Genomic DNA, 23,037 nt, shown 5'->3' with positions numbered 1-23,037 from the left:
ATTCACATTCCAACCCACTCACTGGCTTAGGATTCACATTCCAACCCACTCACTGGCATAGGATTCACATTCCAATCCACTCACTGGCATAGGATTCACATTCCACCCCACTCACTGGCATAGGATTCACATTCCAACCCACTCAATGGCATAGGATTCACATTCCAACCCACTCACAGGCATAGGATTCACATTGCAACCCACTCACTGGCATAGGATACACATTCCAACCCACTCCCAAGCATAGGATACACATTCCAACCCACTCCCAGGCATAGGATACACATTCCAACCCACTCTCATTCATAGGATACACATTCCAACCCACTCTCATTCATAGGATACACATTCCAACCCACTCTCATTCATAGGATACACATTCCAACCCACTCTCATTCATAGGATACACATTCCAACCCACTCTCATTCATAGGATACACATTCCAACCCACTCCCAGGCATAGGATACACATTCCAACCCACTCCCAGGCATAGGATAGCATAGACTACACATTCCAACCCACTCCCAGGTATAGGATAGCATAGACTACACAGTCCAACCCACTCCCAGGTATAGGATAGCATAAACTACACAGTCCAACCCACTCCCAGGTATAGGATAGCATAAACTACACATTCCAACCCACTCCCAGGCATAGGATTCACATTCCAACCCAGTCCCAGGTATAGGATAGCATAGACTACACATTCCAACCCACTCCCAGGTATAGGATAGCATAAACTACACAGTACAACCCACTCCCAGGTATAGGATAGCATAAACTACACATTCCAACCGACTCACAGGCATAGGATTCACATTCCAACCCACTCTCATTCATAGGATACACATTCCAACCCACTCTCATTCATAGGATACACATTCCAACCCACTCCCAGGCATAGGATACACATTCCAACCCACTCTCATTCATAGGATACACATTCCAACCCACTCCCAGGCATAGGATACACATTCCAACCCACTCCCAGGCATAGGATACACATTCCAACCCACTCCCAGGCATAGGATACACATTCCAACCCACTCCCAGGCATAGGATACACATTCCAACCCACTCCCAGGCATAGGATAGCATAAACTACACATTCCAACCCACTCACAGGCATAGGATTCACATTCCAACCCAGTCCCAGGTATAGGATAGCATAAGCTACACATTCCAACCCACTCACAGTAGCATGCGCATATTTATTTAACCTTTATTTAACTAGGCAAGTCAGTTGAGAATAAATTCTTATTTGCAATGACGGCCAAACCCCAGACATATCGGGTGGTGTAGGAAAGCACGCACGCTTAACACACTGGGGTGCACACACTTTGAGATCCTATTGTAGGTTCTATACCCACCTGTACACACTCATTCATCTTCATTTTAGGAGGGCTTGTTTTCTCTATCGGAGCATGGCCATGCTGCTAGCTGGATTTTAAAGCACAACCACAGCTCACTATGGAGAAGCACCATTGATATGTCCACCTGGTGTCTGTCCCTCCACCCACTCCTCTGCACGCCTTTGACAGAGACACAGATGAGGTACCACGTGCTCCCCAGCCAGCCACTGCCTGGCTGCATGACAGTTCACCCCTCTTTCCTCCTCTTTCCTCCTTATTGATGCTCAGCTTGCTCCCTCGTATTCAGACCAGCCCCTTTGACCTTTCCTCCCTGCTACACTGGCCTGTTTGTGATTGTTAGAGGGTGTGTTTGCAGGCTTATACTTGTGTAGGAGTTGGGGTGTGTGTGTTCATGTCTGATTGTGTGTGTCTGAATGCAGTTGTGCGTGTCCGGCTTTGTGCGAGTGAGATTGTGTGTTCACGTGGCAGCATGGCTCTGTTAATTTGGTAGTGAAGGGGGTCTACAGGAATGGTCCCCTTCCTGAGGATTACAGCAGCCCGTTCAACCCCACTGCACATTCTCCTGGTGTTGAACGGAGACCAAATCCTGTGTGTGCGCGTGCGCGGGGGGGGGGGGGGGGGGGGGGGGGGTTGCCATGGCAGCAGCGGTTTAGCATACATTAGATATTAGCCCAACATTACAGCAGAGGTGGAGAGGAAGGCAGAGCAGGTTTGTGTTCTCATTCGATGAGAGAGACTGACAGTAAATGTCATTGTTAGGATGGGTCTGCTCGTGTAGATTGATATTCTTCCCCTAGGGAAGAACACAGTAAGGTTTTATAGCCTTCCCAATCCCACTATGCTCTCTAGCATACAGGCACATTCGGTACACACACACACCATCTCTTGCTCTCTGCTTAGGACATGTCTGTCCCTTTCTATCTCACTTTTAGCTTCCCCGATAGGCCTACTTCTATATATCAGCTCTTGCTCTGTTTATCTATTTGTTTCTCCTTCTCTCTCTTTCCCTCCCTTCCCTCGGTGACCCTCCTAGACCAGAGCATGGCACTACTTCGGGACTTGCGTCACCCCCTTCCTGTCCTCCATCCTGCCCGCCACGTGCACCGCTTACTAATAATGTTCCGTCCCACTCCTTCCTCTCCGCTGTGGTTATTTGCTTTCCAATACTTTTCTACCCTCCTCAAGGGCGTTGAAATAAAATGAGCTCAGGAGAGGAGTCCTGAATACGAATCGAAAGTTGTTTACCTACTACGCCACAATACTGTAGGCTAATGGCTACACACAAGCATTTTTTTTCTAAATTCAGTCCATTAAAGGGAAATTCCACCACTTTTCAACCCCATTATTTCCAGCACATTACCTGTCTACATACACTGAGTATATAAAACATTAAGAACACCTGCTCTGTCCATGACAGAATGACCCGGTTGAATCCAGGTGAAAGCTTTGATCCCTTATAGATATCACTTGTTGAATCCACTTTAATCAGTGTAGTAGAAGGGGAGGAGACAGGTTAAAGAAGGGGTTTTAAATTAAGCCTTGAGAAAACAGAGACATGGATTGTGTATGTGTTCCATTCAGAGGGTGAATGGGCAAGACAAAATATTTGAGTGCCTTTGAATGGGTTATGGTAGTAGGTGCCAGGGGCCCCCGGTTTGTGTCTAGAACTGCAACCCTGTAGGGTTTTTCACGGTCAACAGTTCCCTGTCTGTATCAAGAATGGTCCACCACCCAAAGGACATCTCCGGTATACTCAGTGTATGTGAAAACAAAGCATTCCTACTTCTTGTAGGAGAATAAGTCCTACCCAATTCGAGGTGACGTGGGGAGCGATAAAATACACTCCCGCTGGATAGAAACTCGTTGCAGGTTTTGAAAATCAGTTTTTCTTACTTTTAATCCTACCTTGTCGTATGGTCACCCTAAAGGTTAGGGATGGCTCTGACTGCATGTGTGGATATGGATGTGGGTACAAAGAGTTACGTTTTTTTGTGGCCCCCAACCCCATCAAAGTTGCCCGTTTCTGCTCTAGCTGTAGATCAGGTTGCCTCAAGGAACCAAATACCAGCAAGTGTTTTTCCTTCTTGGAAAAGGAGCGGGGGACCGCTTACATTAAAACTCACACTTTAGACCTGACTAAGTTAGTGTCAGTAAATCTTAGGGACCGACCTGAAACATCCCATGGACCAGCACCGGTCCGTGGACCAGATGTTGCGGAACACTGCTGTAGATCACAACAACATGTCCTGCTCACTAGATGAATGACGTCCCAGTCAGAGCAGACTTTCAGCTCTTCAGCCCCATCTAGCTGCAGTCCAGCAAAGTACCACCACTCACTTCTACTCAGCAGCGCTCAGGTGGTTCCCCCTCCAATCTCCTACCCTAATAACCAAAGGGCTTTTCTTCCTTGGCGTCGACGGGAGGATTATTTAATAATCAAATCAAATCAAAATCAAATCAAATTTATTTGTCACATACACATGGTTAGCAGATGTTAATGCGAGTGTAGCGAAATGCTTGTGCTTCTAGTTCCGACAATGCAGTAATAACAAGTAATCTAACTAACAATTCCAAAACTACTGTCTTGTACACAGTGTAAGGGGATAAAGAATATGTACATAAGGATATATGAATGAGTGATGGTACAGAGCAGCATAGGCAAGGTACAGTAGATGGTATCGGGTACAGTATGTACAAATGAGATGAGTATGTAAACAAAGTGGCATAGTATAGTATAAAGTGGCTAGTGATACATGTATTACATAAGGATACCGTCGATGATATAGAGTACAGTATATACGTATGTATATGTACGTATGCATATGAGATGAACAATGTAGGGTAAGTAACATTTATATAAGGTAGCATTGTTTAAAGTGGCTAGTGATATATTTACATCATTTCCCATCAATTCCCATTATTAAAGTGGCTGGAGTTGAGTCAGTGTCAGTGTGTTGGCAGCAGCCACTCAGTGTTAGTGGTGGCTGTTTAACAGTCTGATGGCCTTGAGATAGAAGCTGTTTTTCAGTCTCTCGGTCCCAGCTTTGATGCACCTGTACTGACCTCGCCTTCTGGATGATAGCGGGGTGAACAGGCAGTGGCTCGGGTGGTTGATGTCCTTGATGATCTTTATGGCCTTCCTGTGACATCGGGTGGTGTAGGTGTCCTGGAGGGCAGGTAGTTTGCCCCCGGTGATGCGTTGTGCAGACCTCACTACCCTCTGGAGAGCCTTACGGTTGAGGGCGGTGCAGTTGCCATACCAGGCGGTGATACAGCCCGCCAGGATGCTCTCGATTGTGCATCTGTAGAAGTTTGTGAGTGCTTTTGGTGACAAGCCGAATTTCTTCAGCCTCCTGAGGTTGAAGAGGCGCTGCTGCGCCTTCTTCACGATGCTGTCTGTGTGAGTGGACCAATTCAGTTTGTCTGTGATGTGTATGCCGAGGAACTTAAAACTTGCTACCCTCTCCACTACTGTTCCATCGATGTGGATAGGGGGGTGTTCCCTCTGCTGTTTCCTGAAGTCCACAATCATCTCCTTAGTTTTGTTGACGTTGAGTGTGAGGTTGTTTTCCTGACACCACACTCCGAGGGCCCTCACCTCCTCCCTGTAGGCCGTCTCATCGTTGTTGGTAATCAAGCCTACCACTGTTGTGTCGTCCGCAAACTTGATGATTGAGTTGGAGGCGTGCGTGGCCACGCAGTCGTGGGTGAACAGGGAGTACAGGAGAGGGCTCAGAACGCAACCTTGTGGGGCCCCAGTGTTGAGGATCAGCGGGGAGGAGATGTTGTTGCCTACCCTCACCACCTGGGGGCGGCCCGTCAGGAAGTCCAGTACCCAGTTGCACAGGGCGGGGTCGAGACCCAGGGTCTCGAGCTTGATGACGAGCTTGGAGGGTACTATGGTGTTGAATGCCGAGCTGTAGTCGATGAACAGCATTCTCACATAGGTATTCCTCTTGTCCAGATGGGTTAGGGCAGTGTGCAGTGTGGTTGAGATTGCATCGTCTGTGGACCTATTTGGGCGGTAAGCAAATTGGAGTGGGTCTAGGGTGTCAGGTAGGGTGGAGGTGATATGGTCCTTGACTAGTCTCTCAAAGCACTTCATGATGACGGATGTGAGTGCTACGGGGCGGTAGTCATTTAGCTCAGTTACCTTAGCTTTCTTGGGAACAGGAACAATGGTGGCCCTCTTGAAGCATGTGGGAACAGCAGACTGGTATAGGGATTGATTGAATATGTCCGTAAACACACCGGCCAGCTGGTCTGCGCATGCTCTGAGGGCGCGGCTGGGGATGCCATCTGGGCCTGCAGCCTTGCGAGGGTTAACACGTTTAAATGTCTTACTCACCTCGGCTGCAGTGAAGGAGAGACCGCATGTTTTCGTTGCAGGCCGTGTCAGTGGCACTGTATTGTCCTCAAAGCGGGCAAAAAAGTTATTTAGTCTGCCTGGGAGCAAGACATCCTGGTCCGTGACTGGGCTGGGTTTCTTCCTGTAGTCCGTGATTGACTGTAGACCCTGCCACATGCCTCTTGTGTCTGAGCCGTTGAATTGAGATTCTACTTTGTCTCTGTACTGGCGCTTAGCTTGTTTGATAGCCTTGCGGAGGGAATAGCTGCACTGTTTGTATTCGGTCATGTTACCAGACACCTTGCCCTGATTAAAAGCAGTGGTTCGCGCTTTCAGTTTCACACGAATGCTGCCATCAATCCACGGTTTCTGGTTAGGGAATGTTTTAATCGTTGCTATGGGAACGACATCTTCAACGCACGTTCTAATGAACTCGCACACCGAATCAGCGTATTCGTCAATGTTGTTATCTGACGCAATACGAAACATCTCCCAGTCCACGTGATGGAAGCAGTCTTGGAGTGTGGAGTCAGCTTGGTCGGACCAGCGTTGGACAGACCTCAGCGTGGGAGCCTCTTGTTTTAGTTTCTGTCTGTAGGCAGGGATCAACAAAATGGAGTCGTGGTCAGCTTTTCCGAAAGGGGGGCGGGGCAGGGCCTTATATGCGTCGCGGAAGTTAGAGTAACAATGGTCCAAGGTCTTTCCTCCCCTGGTTGCGCAATCGATATGCTGATAAAATTTGGGGAGTCTTGTTTTCAGATTAGCCTTGTTAAAATCCCCAGCTACAATGAATGCAGCCTCCGGATAAATTGTTTCCAGTTTGCAGAGAGTTAAATAAAGTTCGTTCAGAGCCATCGATGTGTCTGCTTGGGGGGGGATATATACGGCTGTGATTATAATCGAAGAGAATTCTCTTGGTAGATAATGCGGTCTACATTTGATTGTGAGGAATTCTAAATCAGGTGAACAGAAGGATTTGAGTTCCTGTATGTTTCTTTCATCGCACCATGTCACGTTAGTCATAAGGCATACGCCCCCGCCCCTCTTTTTACCAGAAAGATGTTTTTTCCTGTCTGCGCGATGCGTGGAGAAACCTGTTGGCTGCACCGCTTCGGATAGCGTCTCTCCAGTAAGCCACGTTTCCGTGAAGCAAAGAACGTTACAGTCTCTGATGTCCCTCTGGAATGCTACCCTTGCTCGGATTTCATCAACCTTGTTGTCAAGAGACTGGACATTGGCAAGAAGAATGCTAGGGAGTGGTGCGCGCTGTGCCCGTCTCCGGAGTCTGACCAGAAGACCGCCTCGTTTCCCTCTCTTTCGGAGTCGTTTTTTTGGGTCGCTGCATAGGATCCACTCCGTTGTCCTGTTTGTAAGGCAGAACACAGGATCCGCGTCGCGAAAAACATATTCTTGGTCGTACTGATGGTGAGTTGATGCTGATCTTATATTCAGTAGTTCTTCTCGACTGTATGTAATGAAACCTAAGATGACCTGGGGTACTAATGTAAGAAATAACACGTAAAAAAAAAAAAACTGCATAGTTTCCTAGGAACGCGAAGCGAGGCGGCCATCTCTGTCGGCGCCGGAAGTAAAGATAACAAATATAACAAAAAAAATAACAAAACCAATGCGCGTGCAACCGTGGAGCAAAACAGGCAGGGTTGGCTTAGAGTCAAAGGATTGTTGACAACATGTAAACTATTTCCTCTATCTTTATTGAAAACATAAATACATTTGCACAATAAACACCTGTCTCTCAAATACGTTGTTGGTTAGCAAGCTACATTTTAAAATAATTATTCTTATTTTTTTTTTTTTTACATATTAGCAAAGACATGACAACAAGATACAACGAGCTGAAACGAGCCAGCTACAATTCCCTACATGGCAGCAGCTTGTCAGTGTTGCTAACTATTAGACCGTCCAGAATCATAACACTCATACTTCTGCTCTATCGGTGAGTGAACATAGTTTTCAGGACAATGTCAGCTAACCCGTCTATTGCAAAGGGTGGCGTGTATCCACTGTGTGCCAGTGTTGCCAAAAGCAAGAGAGAATCTTAAGAATATTCTCCTTAATGCCCCTATCGTGGCAGCACGACGTCTCAGTCTACCTCTTACTGAGAGATGGACGTCTCATAGCCTACCTCTTACTGAGAGATGGACGTCTCATAGCCTACCTCTTACTGAGAGATGGACGTCTCATAGCCTACCTCTTACTGAGAGATGGACGTCTCATAGTCTACCTCTTACTGAGAGATGGACGTCTCATAGCCTACCTCTTACTGAGAGATGGACGTCTCATAGTCTACCTCTTACTGAGAGATGGACGTCTCATAGCCTACCTCTTACTGAGAGATGGACGTCTCATAGCCTACCTCTTACTGAGAGATGGACGTCTCATAGCCTACCTCTTACTGAGAGATGGACGTCTCATAGTCTACCTCTTACTGAGAGATGGACGTCTCATAGTCTACCTCTTACTGAGAGATGGACGTCTCATAGCCTACCTCTTACTGAGAGATGGACGTCTCATAGCCTACCTCTTACTGAGAGATGGACGTCTCATAGTCTACCTCTTACTGAGAGATGGACGTCTCATAGTCTACCTCTTACTGAGAGATGGACGTCTCATAGTCTACCTCTTACTGAGAGATGGACGCCTCATAGTCTACCTCTTACTGAGAGATGGACGTCTCATAGCCTACCTCTTACTGAGAGATGGACGTCTCATAGCCTACCTCTTACTGAGAGATGGACGTCTCATAGCCTACCTCTTACTGAGAGATGGACGTCTCATAGCCTACCTCTTACTGAGAGATGGACGTCTCATAGCCTACCTCTTACTGAGAGATGGACGTCTTTTTTGATGCATGTAGCCCTAGATGTCAATTTATCCAACTCAGGTGGAGATGCAGCCAAAAATCTTAGACAAGTGCTACAGTCTTTTTCGTTAATCATGAATTTCCAAAAGCCTCTTTCTTTATTCTACTTGTAATACGTAAAAACTTTACATTTTATGCTTCAGCCTCCGCTCCTCATCGGCTGTAGGGTTGAGGTTAGGGTTAATAACACAAGCAGATTAAGGACATTCTTTCAGCCCTGGTGCTGTGGAACACTTGCGTGGTCCCATATCTGTTTATGTGGTCTTGCCAACTCCAAGCAATGGGGTGACAATGACTGTAGGGGTTGGCAAGACAGCAGACCTGGGACGAAGAAACTGGGCTGTTCACTCTCCCTTGAGATTCACTATTTTTATAGCACCGGGCTGTTTTTTTTTAACACCGGGCTGTTCACTCTCCCTTGAGATTCACTATTTTTATAGCACCGGGCTGTTTTTTTTTTAACACCGGGCTGTTCACTCTCCCTTGAGATTCACTATTTTTATTTGTTTGGGATACATCTGTAATGTGCAGTTGGAAGATAGTCTTCAAAGCAGCTCTACTTTGTCTGTGGGTGAATTACTACGCTATTGGTCGTATGAGGTCCACAACTTGTTTTTTCTTCAATGGAATTACAGTGGAAACAGAAGAGAAAGGGGGTTTATTCCTAGGTACAACAGATGGCCAGCCTAAGGTAACTGGGGGTGTGTGTGTGTGTGTAACCACCTTTATTGGCCTGGCTGACTTAACGACCTCCTTGGGGAGACGGGGAGACAGGGAGGGAGTGTGTGTGCGTGCTCGCTGTGTGCGTGCTCGCTGTGTGCGTGCTCGCTGTGTGCGTGCTCGCTGTGTGCGTGCTCGCCGTGTGTGTGCGCGCTCGCCGTGTGTGTGCGCGCTCGCCGTGTGTGTGCGCGCTCGCCGTGTGTGTGCGTGCTCGCCGTGTGTGTGTGCTCGCCGTGTGTGTGTGTGTGTTCGCTGTGTGTGTGTGTGTGCTCGCTGTGTGTGTGTGTGCTCGCCGTGTGTGTGTGTGTGTGCTCGCCATGTGTGTGTGCGCTCTCGCCGTGTGTGTGTGTGCGCGCTCGCCGTGTGTGTGCGCGCTCGCCGTGTGTGTGCGCGCTCGCCGTGTGTGTGCGCGCTCGCCGTGTGTGTGCGCGCTCGCCGTGTGTGTGCGCGCTCGCCGTGTGTGTGCGCGCTCGCCGTGTGTGTGTGTGTGTGCTCGCCGTGTGTGTGTGTGTGTGTGCTCGCCGTGTGTGTGTGCTCGCCGTGTGTGTGTGTGTGTGTGCTCGCCGTGTGTGTGTGTGTGCGCGCTCGCCGTGTTTGAGCGCGCTCGCCGTGTGTGTGTGAGCGCGCTCGCCGTGTGTGTGTGAGCGCGCTCGCCGTGTGTGTGTGAGCGCGCTCGCCGTGTGTGTGTGAGCGCGCTCGCCGTGTGTGTGTGAGCGCGCTCGCTGTGTGTGTGCGCTCGCCGTGTGTGTGTGCGCTCGCCGTGTGTGTGCGCTCGCCGTGTGTGTGTGCGCTCGCCGTGTGTGTGTGCGCTCGCCGTGTGTGTGTGCGCTCGCCGTGTGTGTGTGCGCTCGCCGTGTGTGTGTGCGCTCGCCGTGTGTGTGTGTGTGAGCGCGCTCGCCGTGTGTGTGTGAGCGCGCTCGCCGTGTGTGTGTGAGCGCGCTCGCCGTGTGTGTGTGAGCGCGCTCGCTGTGTGTGTGCGCTCGCTGTGTGTGTGCGCTCGCCGTGTGTGTGTGCGCTCGCCGTGTGTGTGTGCGCTCGCCGTGTGTGTGTGCGCTCGCTCGCCGTGTGTGTGTGCGCTCGCTGTGTGTGTGCGCTCGCTGTGTGTGTGCGCTCGCCGTGTGTGTGTGCGCTCGCCGTGTGTGTGTGCGCTCGCCGTGTGTGTGTGCGCTCGCCGTGTGTGTGTGCGCTCGCCGTGTGTGTGCGCGCGCTCGCCGTGTGTGTGTGCGCGCGCTCGCCGTGTGTGTGTGCGCGCGCTCGCCGTGTGTGTGTGCGCGCGCTCGCCGTGTGTGTGCGCGCTCGCCGTGTGTGTGTGTGCGCTCGCTCTGTGTGTGTGCGCTCGCTCTGTGTGTGTGCGCTCGCTCTGTGTGTGTGCGCTCACACTGTGTGTGTGCGCTCGCTGTGTGTGTGCGCTCGCCGTGTGTGTGTGCGCTCGCCGTGTGTGTGTGCGCTCGCCGTGTGTGTGTGCGCGCGCTCGCCGTGTGTGTGTGCGCGCGCTCGCCGTGTGTGTGTGCGCGCGCTCGCCGTGTGTGTGTGCGCGCGCTCGCCGTGTGTGTGCGCGCTCGCCGTGTGTGTGTGTGCGCTCGCTCTGTGTGTGTGCGCTCGCTCTGTGTGTGTGCGCTCGCTCTGTGTGTGTGCGCTCGCTCTGTGTGTGCGCGCTCGCTGTGTGTGTGTGCGCGCTCGCTGTGTGTGTGTGCGCGCGCTCGCTGTGTGTGCGTGCGCTCGCTGTGTGTGTGCTCGCTGTGTGTGTGCGCTCGCTGTGTGTGTGCGCGCTCGCTGTGTGTGTGCGCGCTCGCTGTGTGTGTGTGTGTGCGCTCGCTGTGTGTGTGTGTGTGCGCGCTCGCCGTGTGTGTGTGTGTGCGCGCTCGCTGTGTGTGTGTGTGTGCGCGCTTGCCGTGTGTGTGAGCGCGCTCGCCGTGTGTGTGTGAGCGCGCTCGCCGTGTGTGTGTGAGCGCGCTCGCCGTGTGTGTGTGAGCGCGCTCGCCGTGTGTGTGTGAGCGCGCTCGCCGTGTGTGTGTGAGCGCGCTCGCCGTGTGTGTGTGAGCGCGCTCGCCGTGTGTGTGTGAGCGCGCTCGCCGTGTGTGTGCGCTCGCCGTGTGTGCGCTCGCCGTGTGTGTGTGCGCTCGCCGTGTGTGTGTGCGCTCGCCGTGTGTGTGTGCGCTCGCCGTGTGTGTGTGCGCTCGCCGTGTGTGTGCGCGCTCGCCGTGTGTGCGCGCGCTCGCCGTGTGTGCGCGCGCTCGCCGTGTGTGCGCGCGCTCGCCGTGTGCGCGCGCTCGCCGTGTGTGCGCTCGCCGTGTGTGCGCTCGCCGTGTGTGTGTGCGCTCGCCGTGTGTGTGTGCGCTCGCCGTGTGTGTGTGCGCTCGCCGTGTGTGTGCGCGCTCGCCGTGTGTGCGCGCGCTCGCCGTGTGTGTGCGCGCTCGCCGTGTGTGTGTGTGCGCGCGCTCGCCGTGTGTGTGTGCGCGCTCGCCGTGTGTGTGTGCGCGCGCTCGCCGTGTGTGTGTGCGCGCTCGCGGTGTGTGTGTGCGCGCTCGCCGTGTGTGTGTGCGCGCTCGCCGTGTTTGTGTGCGCGCTCGCCGTGTGTGTGCGCGCTCGCCGTGTGTGTGCGCGCTCGCCGTGTGTGTGTGCGCGCTCGCCGTGTGTGTGCGCGCTCGCCGTGTGTGTGCGCGCTCGCCGTGTGTGTGCGCGCTCGCCGTGTGTGTGCGCGCTCGCCGTGTGTGTGCGCGCTCGCCGTGTGTGTGCGCGCTCGCCGTGTGTGTGCGCTCGCCGTGTGTGCGCTCGCCGTGTGTGCGCTCGCCGTGTGTGTGTGCGCTCGCCGTGTGTGTGTGCGCTCGCCGTGTGTGTGTGCGCTCGCCGTGTGTGTGCGCGCTCGCCGTGTGTGCGCGCGCTCGCCGTGTGTGCGCGCGCTCGCCGTGTGTGTGTGCGCGCGCTCGCCGTGTGTGTGTGCGCGCTCGCCGTGTGTGTGTGCGCGCGCTCGCCGTGTGTGTGTGCGCGCTCGCGGTGTGTGTGTGCGCGCTCGCCGTGTGTGTGTGCGCGCTCGCCGTGTGTGTGTGCGCGCTCGCCGTGTTTGTGTGCGCGCTCGCCGTGTGTGTGCGCGCTCGCCGTGTGTGTGCGCGCTCGCCGTGTGTGTGTGCGCGCTCGCCGTGTGTGTGCGCGCTCGCCGTGTGTGTGCGCGCTCGCCGTGTGTGTGCGCGCTCGCCGTGTGTGTGCGCGCTCGCCGTGTGTGTGCGCGCTCGCCGTGTGTGTGTGTGCGCGCTCGTCGTGTGTGTGTGTGTGCGCTCGCTGTGTGTGTGTGCGCTCGCTGTGTGTGTGTGTGCGCTCGCTGTGTGTGTGTGAGCGCTCGCTGTGTGTGTGTGTGCGCTCGCTGTGTGTGTGTGTGCGCTCGCTGTGTGTGTGTGTGCGCTCGCTGTGTGTGTGTGCGCTCGCTCTGTGTGTGTGCGCTCGCTCTGTGTGTGCGCTCGCTCTGTGTGTGTGCGCTCGCTGTTTGTGTGCGCGCTCGCTGTGTGTGCGCGCTCGCTGTGTGTGTGTGCGCGCTCGCTGTGTGTGTGTGCGCGCGCTCGCTGTGTGTGTGTGTGTGCGTGCGCTCGCTGTGTGTGTGCGCGCTCGCTGTGTGTGTGCGCGCTCGCTGTGTGTGTGTGTGTGCTCTCGCTGTGTGTGCTCTCGCTGTGTGTGCTCTCGCTGTGTGTGTGCGCTCGCTGTGTGTGTGCGCTCGCTGTGTGTGTGCGCTCGCTGTGTGTGTGCGCTCGCTGTGTGTGTGTGTGTGCGCTCGCTGTGAGTGCGCGCTCGCTGTGTGTGTGTGCGCGCTCGCTGTGTGTGTGTGCGCGCTCGCTGTGTGTGTGCGCGCTCGCTGTGTGTGTGCGCGCTCGCTGTGTGTGCTCGCTCGCTGTGTGTGTGCTCGCTCGCTGTGTGTGTGTGCTCGCTCGCTGTGTGTGTGCTCGCTCGCTGTGTGTGTGTGCGCGCTCGCTGTGTGTGTGCGCTCGCTGTGTGTGCGCGCTCGCTCGCTGTGTGTGTGTGAGTGCGCTCGCTGTGTGTGAGTGCGCTCGCTGTGTGTGAGTGCGCTCGCTGTGTGTGAGTGCGCTCGCTGTGTGTGAGTGCGCTCGCTGTGTGTGAGTGCGCTCGCTGTGTGTGAGTGCGCTCGCTGTGTGTGAGTGCGCTCGCTGTGTGTGAGTGCGCTCGCTGTGTGTGAGTGCGCTCGCTGTGTGTGTGTGCGCTCGCTGTGTGTGTGTGCGCTCGCTGTGTGTGTGTGCGCTCGCTGTGTGTGTGTGCGCTCGCTGTGTGTGCGCGCTCGCTGTGTGTGTGCGCGCTCGCTGTGTGCGCGCTCGCTGTGTGCGTGCTCGCTCTGTGTGTGTGTGCGCTCGCTGTGTGTGCTCGCTGTGTGCGCGCTCGCTGTGTGTGCGCGCTCGCTGTGTGTGTGTGTGCGCTCGCTGTGTGTGTGTGTGCGCGCTCGCTGTGTGTGTGTGCGCGCTCGCTGTGTGTGTGTGTGCGCGCGCTCGCTGTGTGTGTGTGTGCGCGCGCTCGCTGTGTGTGTGTGTGCGCTCGCTGTGTGTGTGTGTGCGCTCGCTGTGTGTGTGTGTGTGTGTGTGTGCGTGTGTGCGTGCGCTCGCTGTGTGTGTGTGCGTGCGCTCGCTGTGAGTGTGCGCTCGCTGTGAGTGTGCGCTCGCTGTTTGAGTGTGCGCGCTCTCTGTGTGTGTGTGCGCGCTCGCTGTGTGTGTGTGCGCGCTCGCTGTGTGTGTGTGTGTGCGCTCTCGCTGTGTGTGCTCTCGCTGTGTGTGCGCTCGCTGTGTGTGTGCGCTCGCTGTGTGTGTGTGTGCTCGCTGTGAGTGTGCGCTCGCTGTGAGTGTGCGCTCGCTGTGAGTGTGCGCTCGCTGTGAGTGTGCGCTCGCTGTGAGTGTGCGCTCGCTGTGTGAGTGTGCGCGCTCGCTGTGTGTGTGTGCGCTCTCGCTGTGTGTGTGTGCGCGCTCGCTGTGTGTGTGTGCGCTCTCGCTGTGTGTGTGTGCTCGCTCGCTGTGTGTGTGCTCGCTCGCTGTGTGTGTGTGCGCGTTTGCTGTGTGTGCGCCCGCTGGGTGTGTGTGTGCGCTCGCTGTGTGTGCGCGCTCGCTGTGTGTGCGCGCTCGCTGTGTGTGCGCGCTCGCTGTGTGTGCGCGCTCGCTCTGTGTGCGCGCTCGCTCTGTGTGCGCGCTTGCTCTGTGTGCGCGCTCGCTCTGTGTGTGCGCTCGCTGTGTGTGCGCTCGCTGTGTGCGCGCTCGCTGTGTGTGCGCGCTCGCTCTGTGTGCGCGCTTGCTCTGTGTGCGCGCTCGCTCTGTGTGTGCGCTCGCTGTGTGCGCGCTCGCTGTGTGTGTGTGCGCTCGCTGTGTGTGCGCGCTCGCTGTGTGTGTGCGCGCTCGCTGTGTGATTGTGCGCGCTCGCTGTGTGAGTGTGCGCGCTCGCTGTGTGAGTGTGCGCGCTCGCTGTGTGTGTGATTGTGTGTGTGCGCGCTCGCTGTGAGTGTGTGTGTGTGTGCGCGCTCGCTGTGAGTGTGTGTGTGTGTGTGTGCGCGCTCGCTGTGAGTGTGTGTGTGCGCTCGCTGTGTGTGTGTGTGTGTGTGTGTGCGCTCACTGTGTGTGTGTGCGCTCACTGTGTGTGTAGCTCACTGTGCGTGTGTGTGCGCTCACTGTGTGTGCGTGCGGCTCACTGTGTGTGTGTGTGTGTGCGCTCACTGTGTGTGCGTGCGTAGCTCACTGTGTGTGTGTGTTGCACACTGTGTGTGTGTGTGTGCGTAGCTCACTGTGTGTGTGTTGCTCACTGTGTGTGTGTGTTGCTCACTGTGTGTGTGTTTTGCTCACTGTGTGGGTGTGGGCTCACTGTGTGTGTCACAAGACAATGGAGGCTGTGCTATGACTCTCCCCCACATGCATCATACTGGGCTTATTCTATGCAGGATGTCCTTAATCCTGTTGTGATTTTCCACATCCATTGTTAGTGCTGGGCGCTTTGGCTGTTCTCTAGCCTTAATAATAATAATAATAATAATAATAATAATAATAATAATAATGATAATAATAGAGACAGAGACTCTAGCCTTGGTTGGTGTTTTGCCCTTTTATGTTTTGGCTTTGTCTGTTTAGCCGTTTACGGCTCATAAAAATATACTGTACACTACCAGCACGATTTACAGCATGTATGGAACAGGATAACAACATCCTCCAACATCAGGGTCAGCTCCCTACCCGGATCAGTTGTCAGTCCTCGTTCCAATTAGTGGTGTTGTGGTATGTGTCAGGGTCAGTGGGTAGAGGTGGCTGGCTGAGTGCAGTATTAGAGTCAGTGTCATAATGCAGCAAGCTGCTTGCTGCTCCCAGGGTCTCTCCCTCTCTGCTTCCTCTGTATCTTGGTCTTTCCCTCCATTCTCTCTGTCTACTTTCTCCTCCTCCTCTGTCTGATTTGAGATGCAAGCAGCCCCATCTCCAGACCTGCATTGAAGCTGACAGTTTGAGGTCAGCCCCTCATACATATACACCCCCGGGGGGGGGGGGGGGGGGGTGTTTGTGAGAGAGAACATTTTCATGGTGTGTGTGTGTGAGGTCAAGCGGTGGCGGGGGAGGGGGTGTGTTTCTCTTTCCCAGATAAAGCTGTGTGCCTACCTTCAGTTTCCAGAGACAGGATCAGCAGTTTGGTGTGGGTTGCTGGAGGAGGGTTGACAGTGTGGTTTTATTAGTACCAGGCAGCATGCCAAGACATTGTACGGACTGTTTGTACGTTCTTTCCCCACGTACAAAAAGGCTCTTGGAAGTCAAACATCGAAGGCCGGTCGGGTAAATGGTTGTTCTTTGTGGTTTCATTCCTCCATTTAGGCATCATCATCATGGTAGTTAGTTCGTGCTTCAAAGAGTGGTGAAAGGGTTAGAAGTGGCCTACTGTGTCAGGAGCATTTCTGAAGATAGATCAGTTTAATCACATGATTATCTGAACACGAATTGGCTGTTACATGAGGACCAATGCTGTGTGGGTAAAAGCTTGAGTTGCATCAAGTTATGTCAGTGTTATAACTGCTATGTAGGTTTCATAGTAGACTACACATGACCTGTCATCCGCATTATCCACTCCTCCTCATGCGAGGTGTAAAGTATATATTCCACACTAGACTCAAGCCTCATGTAAGGTTTACCAAGGTTAATTGGATTTATTCCTTCTGAAGTCTCTGCTTTGCATACAGATGACTCATCACCACTGGCTACAGTCTGTCCACCCTGTTAATATCATCACCACTGGCTACAGTCTGTCCACCCTGTTAATATCATCACCACTGGCTACAGTCTGTCCACCCTGTTAATATCATTACCACTGGCTACAGTCTGTCCACCCTGTTAATATTATCACCACTGGCTACAGTCTGTCCACCCTGTTAATATCATCACCACTGGCTACAGTCTGTCCACCCTGTTAATATCATTACCACTGGCTACAGTCCCTCCACCCTGTTAATATCATCACCACTGGCTACAGTCTGTCCACCCTGTTAATACCATCACCACTGGCTACAGTCCCTCCACCCTGTTAATACCATCACCAGTATGATTCCCAGAGTTTATGGCCAAAGTCAATCGCAGCTCTATCATGTGGTTCTCAGTTCCAAAGGCACCCTATTCCCTATATAGTACAGCACTTTTCAAAGGTAGGTCACTACATAGGAAATGGGGTGCATCCTATGTGAGACTGTTGGCAGCTACAGTGGCAGTTAATGCTGCCACTTTTCAGGTCAGCCGGTCTGACTGTTGCGTTAATACATAGGAATTGTAGGTTCCATCAACTCTGGCCCCACAGCCTTTGATTATAGTTCAATCTCGCCTCACACCTATAGGCTCTATTCTCAAGTCCTTATTATCAGAGAGGCAAATGATGTGAGAGGCCAGAACGTTTCTTTGATGGCTCAATGGCTAAATCACATTGACATTCTCCCTCTGTGAAAGTGCTACTTTGCCTCCGCACATAATAACATTGACGTTACTCCCATTGAAGGTGCTATTTGGCCTTTGCACACACAGTATCCAGCTGACACACACACACACACACACACACACACACAAACCTGTTTGGTCTCCTTATGGCTGCATCTATGTATAAAATATGGTGTGAGCACACACACCAGCACAATCCTCCTTTCACAAGTGAATGTGTGACAGGCTATGTTACACTGTCCGCATGTCTTTCACACACTCTGTGTGTGTGTGTTCCATCCTCAGTGCCAACTAATGGGTTATGGCATCTCGTCTAATTGAAATGATACATCCATTAACATGTTCTGGTCAAAGTGCCAGACTCCAAGGTGTCATATAACACACGTTCTGTTCTATTCTCGTGGGGACCTAAAATACATTGCCATTCAATCTCCTATTTTTCCCAAACCCAAAACCTAACCCTTATCACTTACTGTAACCCCAGCCCCTAAGCTTAAAATACCCTTTGGGCCTCCCGGGTGGCGCAGTGGTTAAGGGCGCTGTACTGCAGCGCCAGCTGTGCCATCAGAGACTCTGGGTTTGCGCCCAGGCTCTGTCGTAACCGGCCGCGACCGGGAGGTCCGTGGGGCGACGCACAATTGGCCTAGTGTCGTGCGGGTTAGGGAGGGCTTGGCCGGTAGGGATATCCTTCTCTCATCGCGCACCAGCGACTCCTCTGGCGGGCCGGGCGCAGTGCGCGCTAACCAAGGTTGCCAGGTGCACGGTGTTTCCTCCAACACATTGGTGCGGCTGGCTTCCGGGTTGGATGCGCGCTGTGTTAAGAAGCAGTGCGGCTTGGTTGTGTTGTGAATCGGAGGACGCATGACTTTCAACCTTCGTCTCTCCCGAGCCCGTACGGGAGTGGTAGCGATGAGACAAGATAGTAGCTACTAAACAATTGGATACTACGAAAGGGGTAAAATTCAAACAAAACAAAACAAACAACAAAAAAATATCTTCTTGGCCCCACGAGGGAACATTTTCCTTTTTTTACTATCCTTGTGGGGACTTTGGACGATTTAAGGTCCCCACAAGGACAACCAACACACACCTTTGAACTTGTGGCTTCCATATTGAGTTGACAATACATGACCATATATATCAGTGTTTTTATCTTGAGAGTTGGCTGGGAGGACTGGTGAGGTTTGTGGTTTTTGTTGAGGCGGGTTCTGTGTTTTCTATATAGTGTTTTTCCTGACGCAGTAAGAGCATCTGAAAGTCTCTCTTGTTCTCTCTCCCTCTTTTGAAACAGGAATTTAGCCTAATGTGTGAGCAGATTTGGTTTTAAAGCAATTGTTGCTGTTTTCATGTGTTTCTTAGAAAGTATGATATTGAGCCAATAAACTGGATTGAAATTCAAATTCCCTCTCACTCCTTCCCCCCCGCCCCTCCCTTCCTCTCGCTCTCCTCTAGGGGCCTGAGGCCTGGGCGTCACCCAGAGGAGGATGACATAGTGCCTGAGCTGGCCCGCCTGGTCTACCCCCGAGAAAGACCTGACTGGGAGGAGACCATCAGCGCCATGGTGAGATGAGACCACTGGCAGAGACGCGTGTACACACACACACACACGTACATATATGCACACTAACATTCAGAAGAACAAGAATAGACTGACGAGTTTCAGAAGAAAGTTCTTTGTTTCTGGCCAGTTTGAGTCTGTAATCGAACCCACAAAATTCTGATGCTCCAGATACTCAACTGGTCTAAAGAAGGCCAGTTGTATTGCTTCTTTAATCAACACAACCGTTTTCAGCTGGGCTAACATAATTGCAAAAGGGTTTTCTAATGATCATTTAGCCTTTTAAAATGATTAACTTGGATTAGCTAACACAATGTGGCATTGGAACACAGGAGTGATGGTTGCTGATAATGGGCCTCTGTAGATATTCCAGAAAAAATCTGTCGTTTCCAGCTACAATAGTCATTTACAACATTAACAATGTCTACACTGTATTTCTGATAATTTTGATGTTATTTTAAATGGACAAAAAAAGTGCTTTTCTTTCAAAAACAAGGACATTTCTAAGTGACCCCAAAAGTTTGAACGGTAGTGTACATGTAATAATCGTAGTATCAAATCTCAATGCATGTAGAATTGTGAGAGTCACAATGCGTATCGTGAGGTCCCAGTTGTGAGAGAGAGAGACACACACACACACACAGCATCCCAGCTTAGAGAGACCCCAACAGTGTCTGTGCTAATCAAACATTCAGTACTTAGACAACAAGGCTCCTCTTTGATTGGGGCTCGTTGGCTCCCTGACACCGTTTTATCTCAGTCTCCTTTAATGAACTGATTGTCTTATCTGTTAGGGAAATGTCTTGATGTCAAACTGAAATGATGCATCAACATCCAAGCCTCAGCTCCCAATCGTGAAATGATGATGATGCCTCTGATGTTCATCAATAATGTAACTTTAGAAGTAGTGGGGATGTATCAGAACCTAATCTATTGTACATTATTTATGTACACTGAACAAAAATATAAAAGCAAAGTGAGCTGAAATAAGAGCCCAGAAATGTTCCATGTGCACATAAAGCTTATTTAGCTCAAATGTTGTGCACAAATTAGTTTTCATCCCTGTTAGTGAGCATTTTTCCATTGCTAAAATAATCTATCCACCTGACAGGTGTGGCATATCAATAAGCATGCTCTTTAATCAGATCATTACACAGGTGCACCTTGTGCTGGGAACAATAAAAGGCCAGTCTAAAATGTGTGGTTTTGTTACACAACACAATGCCACAGATGCCTCAAGTTTTGAAGAAGCATGCAATTGCCATTCTCACTGCAGGAATGTCCACCAGAGCTGATGCCAAAGAATTTAATGTTAATTTCTCAACCATAATCCGCCCCCAACGTTGATTTAGATAATTTTGCCAGCACGTCCCGCCGGCATTACAACCGCAGACCACGTGTGACCACACCAGCCCGAAACCTCCTCATCCGGTTTCTTCACCTGCGGGATTGTCTAAGACCAGCCACCCGGAATGGCTGAAACTGAGGAGTATTTCTGTCTGTTATTAAGACTTTTTTGTGGGGGGGGGGGAACTAACTAACTAACTGACTGACTGACTGACTGGCTGGGCCTGGCTCCCCAGTGGGTGGGCCTATGCCCATTAATGTGAAATCCATAGATTACAGCCTAATTTATTTGTTTTAATTGACTGATTTCCTTACATGAACTAACTCACTGAAATCATAGAAATTGTTGCGTTTATATTTTTGTTCAGTATATGTAGGCTAAACTTAAGAAGAATTGTAATGAGGACATTGTAGTGTTTAAACAAACCACTTAAATCAGATTCAATATTCATCTAGTTATTATAAGATAGATATGAATCAATTAATGTAACCCCTCTCATATATAATTCAAGTTATCCCATCTTTTAGTAAAAATCTATATTTCCAATACGCCAAAGTCTCCGTTAGTGATATGATATCTTAACTCATTCATTTGCTGAAATCATTCATTATTTCAATTCCATCCAAGCTGAAGTATTTTTTTTTCTCACACTAACTGAGCTGCATTCAGCAACATGCTAGCTGAAATGAGGCCATCTCCATGGTAACATGACAGTTGGCTGCCACCATGCTCACTTTGGAACCACAAACATTCAATACAGTGGCAGAGAGACACAGTTAGTGTCCCAAATTGCACCCTATTCCCTATATAGGGTATGGGGTGCAAGATGGCACACAGACACAGCCGTATCTCTACCGCTAATGAATGTTGATCAGTTTTGAAACATTGGCATATCTACTGTTCTTTGTTATAGTTTGTATTTTGTTAGAATTGAAGGGGCCAATACTTGTGAATAGTTAGCGGTCACAGTGGGTAGCAGTATGCCGAAATGGCAGTAGCGGACATACGTGTCAGACAGTGGTTGTTGTGCGGTATTTCAGAGGATGAAAAGATCAATAAGTCTGCCAAGTTCTCGACGCGTCATAACGGTTGACCGAATGCACATTGGTCCGGTCGTTACTGCAAAAGACAATGCGTTATCACTGGCTTACTTAAATGCAAATAGGCCTAGAAGAAAAAATGTACATGCTGCTTGTGACTAGGCAAATTTACTAGTTGTTAATCGAGAAATACTGTATATTTGAATAACGCCTAAATGTGAAAGTGCAATACATAACCAAAATACTTCACATTCAGCGTCACTTAATGCGACGTAGACTACTGTGCATAATATCTACCAACTCAAGTGTTCAGGGAGTTCCTTTATTTGGCCTGCCTTGAAGAGACCTTGCCTTTAAGACACAGTTGAATATTTTATAGGTACAACTTCTGGGAATGTTTTGGCTCGACTTCATAAGCCTTTCTTGTCTCTCCCCTAGGGGAAGAAATGAAGTGGTTGCTACCAGTGTTTCCCTGCTCCTAGTAGCTCTTACGAGCCTGGTTTTCACTGTATTTACTTTAGCAGAAACATTTTCGATGCCAAACAGCAATAACAATGGAGTCGGCTAAAGCAGAAAGAACAGAAAGGGACTGGCACACAGGCTAAACTGATATATACAGTGGGGAGAACAAGTATTTGATACACTGCCGATTTTGCAGGTTTTCCTACTTACAAAGCATGTAGAGGTCTGTAATTTTTATCATAGGTACACTTCAACTGTGAGAGACGGAATCTAAAACAAAAATCCAGAAAATCGTATGATGTTTGATTTTTAAGCAATGAATGTGCATTTTATTGCATGACATTAGTATTTGATACACCAGAAAAGCGGAACTTAATATTTGGTACAGAAACCTTTGTTTGCAATTACAGAGATCATACGTTTCCTGTAGTTCTTGACCAGGTTTGCACACACTGCAGCAGGGACTTTGGCCCACTCCTCCGTACAGACCTTCTCCAGATCCTTCAGGTTTCAGGGCTGTCGCTGGGCAATACGGACTTTCAGCTTCCTCCAAAGATTTTCTATTGGGTTCAGGTCTGGAGACTGGCTAGGCCACTCCAGGACCATGAGCTGCTTCTTACGGAGCCACTCCTTAGTTGCCCTGGCTGTGTGTTTCGGGTCGTTGTCATTCTAGGCACGACCCATCATCAATGCTCTTACTGAGGGAAGGAGGTTGTTGGCCAAGATCTCGCAATACATGGCCCCATCCATCCTCCCCTCAATACGGTGCAGTTGTCCTGTCCCCTTTGCAGAAAAGCATCCCCAAATAATGATTTTTCCACCTCCATGCTTCACGGTTGGGCTGGTGTTCTTGGGGTTGTACTCATCCTTCTTCTTCCTCCAAACACGGCGAGTGAAGTTTAGACCAAAAAGCTCTATTTTTGTCTCATCAGACCACATGACCTTCTCCCATTCCTCCTCTGGATCATCCAGATGGTCATTGGCAAACTTCAGACGGGCCTGGACATGCGCTGGCTTGAGCAGGGTGACCTTGCGTGCGCTGCAGGATTTTAATCCATGACGGCGTAGTGTGTTACTAATAATTTTCTTTGAGACTGTGGTCCCAGCTCTCTTCAGGTCATTGACCAGGTCCTGTCGTGTAGTTCCGGGCTGATCCCTCACCTACCTCATGATCATTGATGCCCCACAAGGTGAGATCTTGCATGGAGCCCCAGACCGAGGGTGATTGACCGTCATCTTGAACTTCTTCCATTTTCTAATAATTGCGCCAACAGTTGTTGCCTTCTCACCAAGCTGCTTGCCTATTGTCCTGTAGCCCATCCCAGCCTTGTGCAGGTCTACAATTTTATCCCTGATGTCCTTACACAGCTCTCT

At 51.1% G+C, this 23,037-nt stretch overlaps 1 protein-coding gene across 7 annotated transcripts in view; it reads left to right on the top strand.

The window, feature by feature from the left end:
- Positions 1-23,037, top strand: part of arhgap32b (Rho GTPase activating protein 32b) — a 237,908-nt gene that overhangs the window by 101,257 nt on the left and 113,614 nt on the right. For all 7 annotated transcript variants that reach the window (XR_016485083.1, XM_021623785.3, XM_021623784.3 and 4 more), the window contains one exon: positions 18,708-18,816. Coding sequence is in view for 6 of the 7 variants with exons in the window: in XM_021623785.3 (XP_021479460.3) it covers positions 18,708-18,816 (109 nt within the window). In the remaining variant the exon portion in view is untranslated. The remainder of the gene's footprint in view (positions 1-18,707; positions 18,817-23,037) is intronic.

This window comes from Oncorhynchus mykiss, chromosome 12 (assembly GCF_057628025.1).
Source record: "Oncorhynchus mykiss isolate SJ-2025 chromosome 12, ASM5762802v1, whole genome shotgun sequence".
Classification (NCBI taxonomy): domain Eukaryota; kingdom Metazoa; phylum Chordata; class Actinopteri; order Salmoniformes; family Salmonidae; genus Oncorhynchus; species Oncorhynchus mykiss.
Note: the sequence above shows the minus strand (reverse complement) of the source record. Positions and strands in the feature narration are given on the sequence as shown.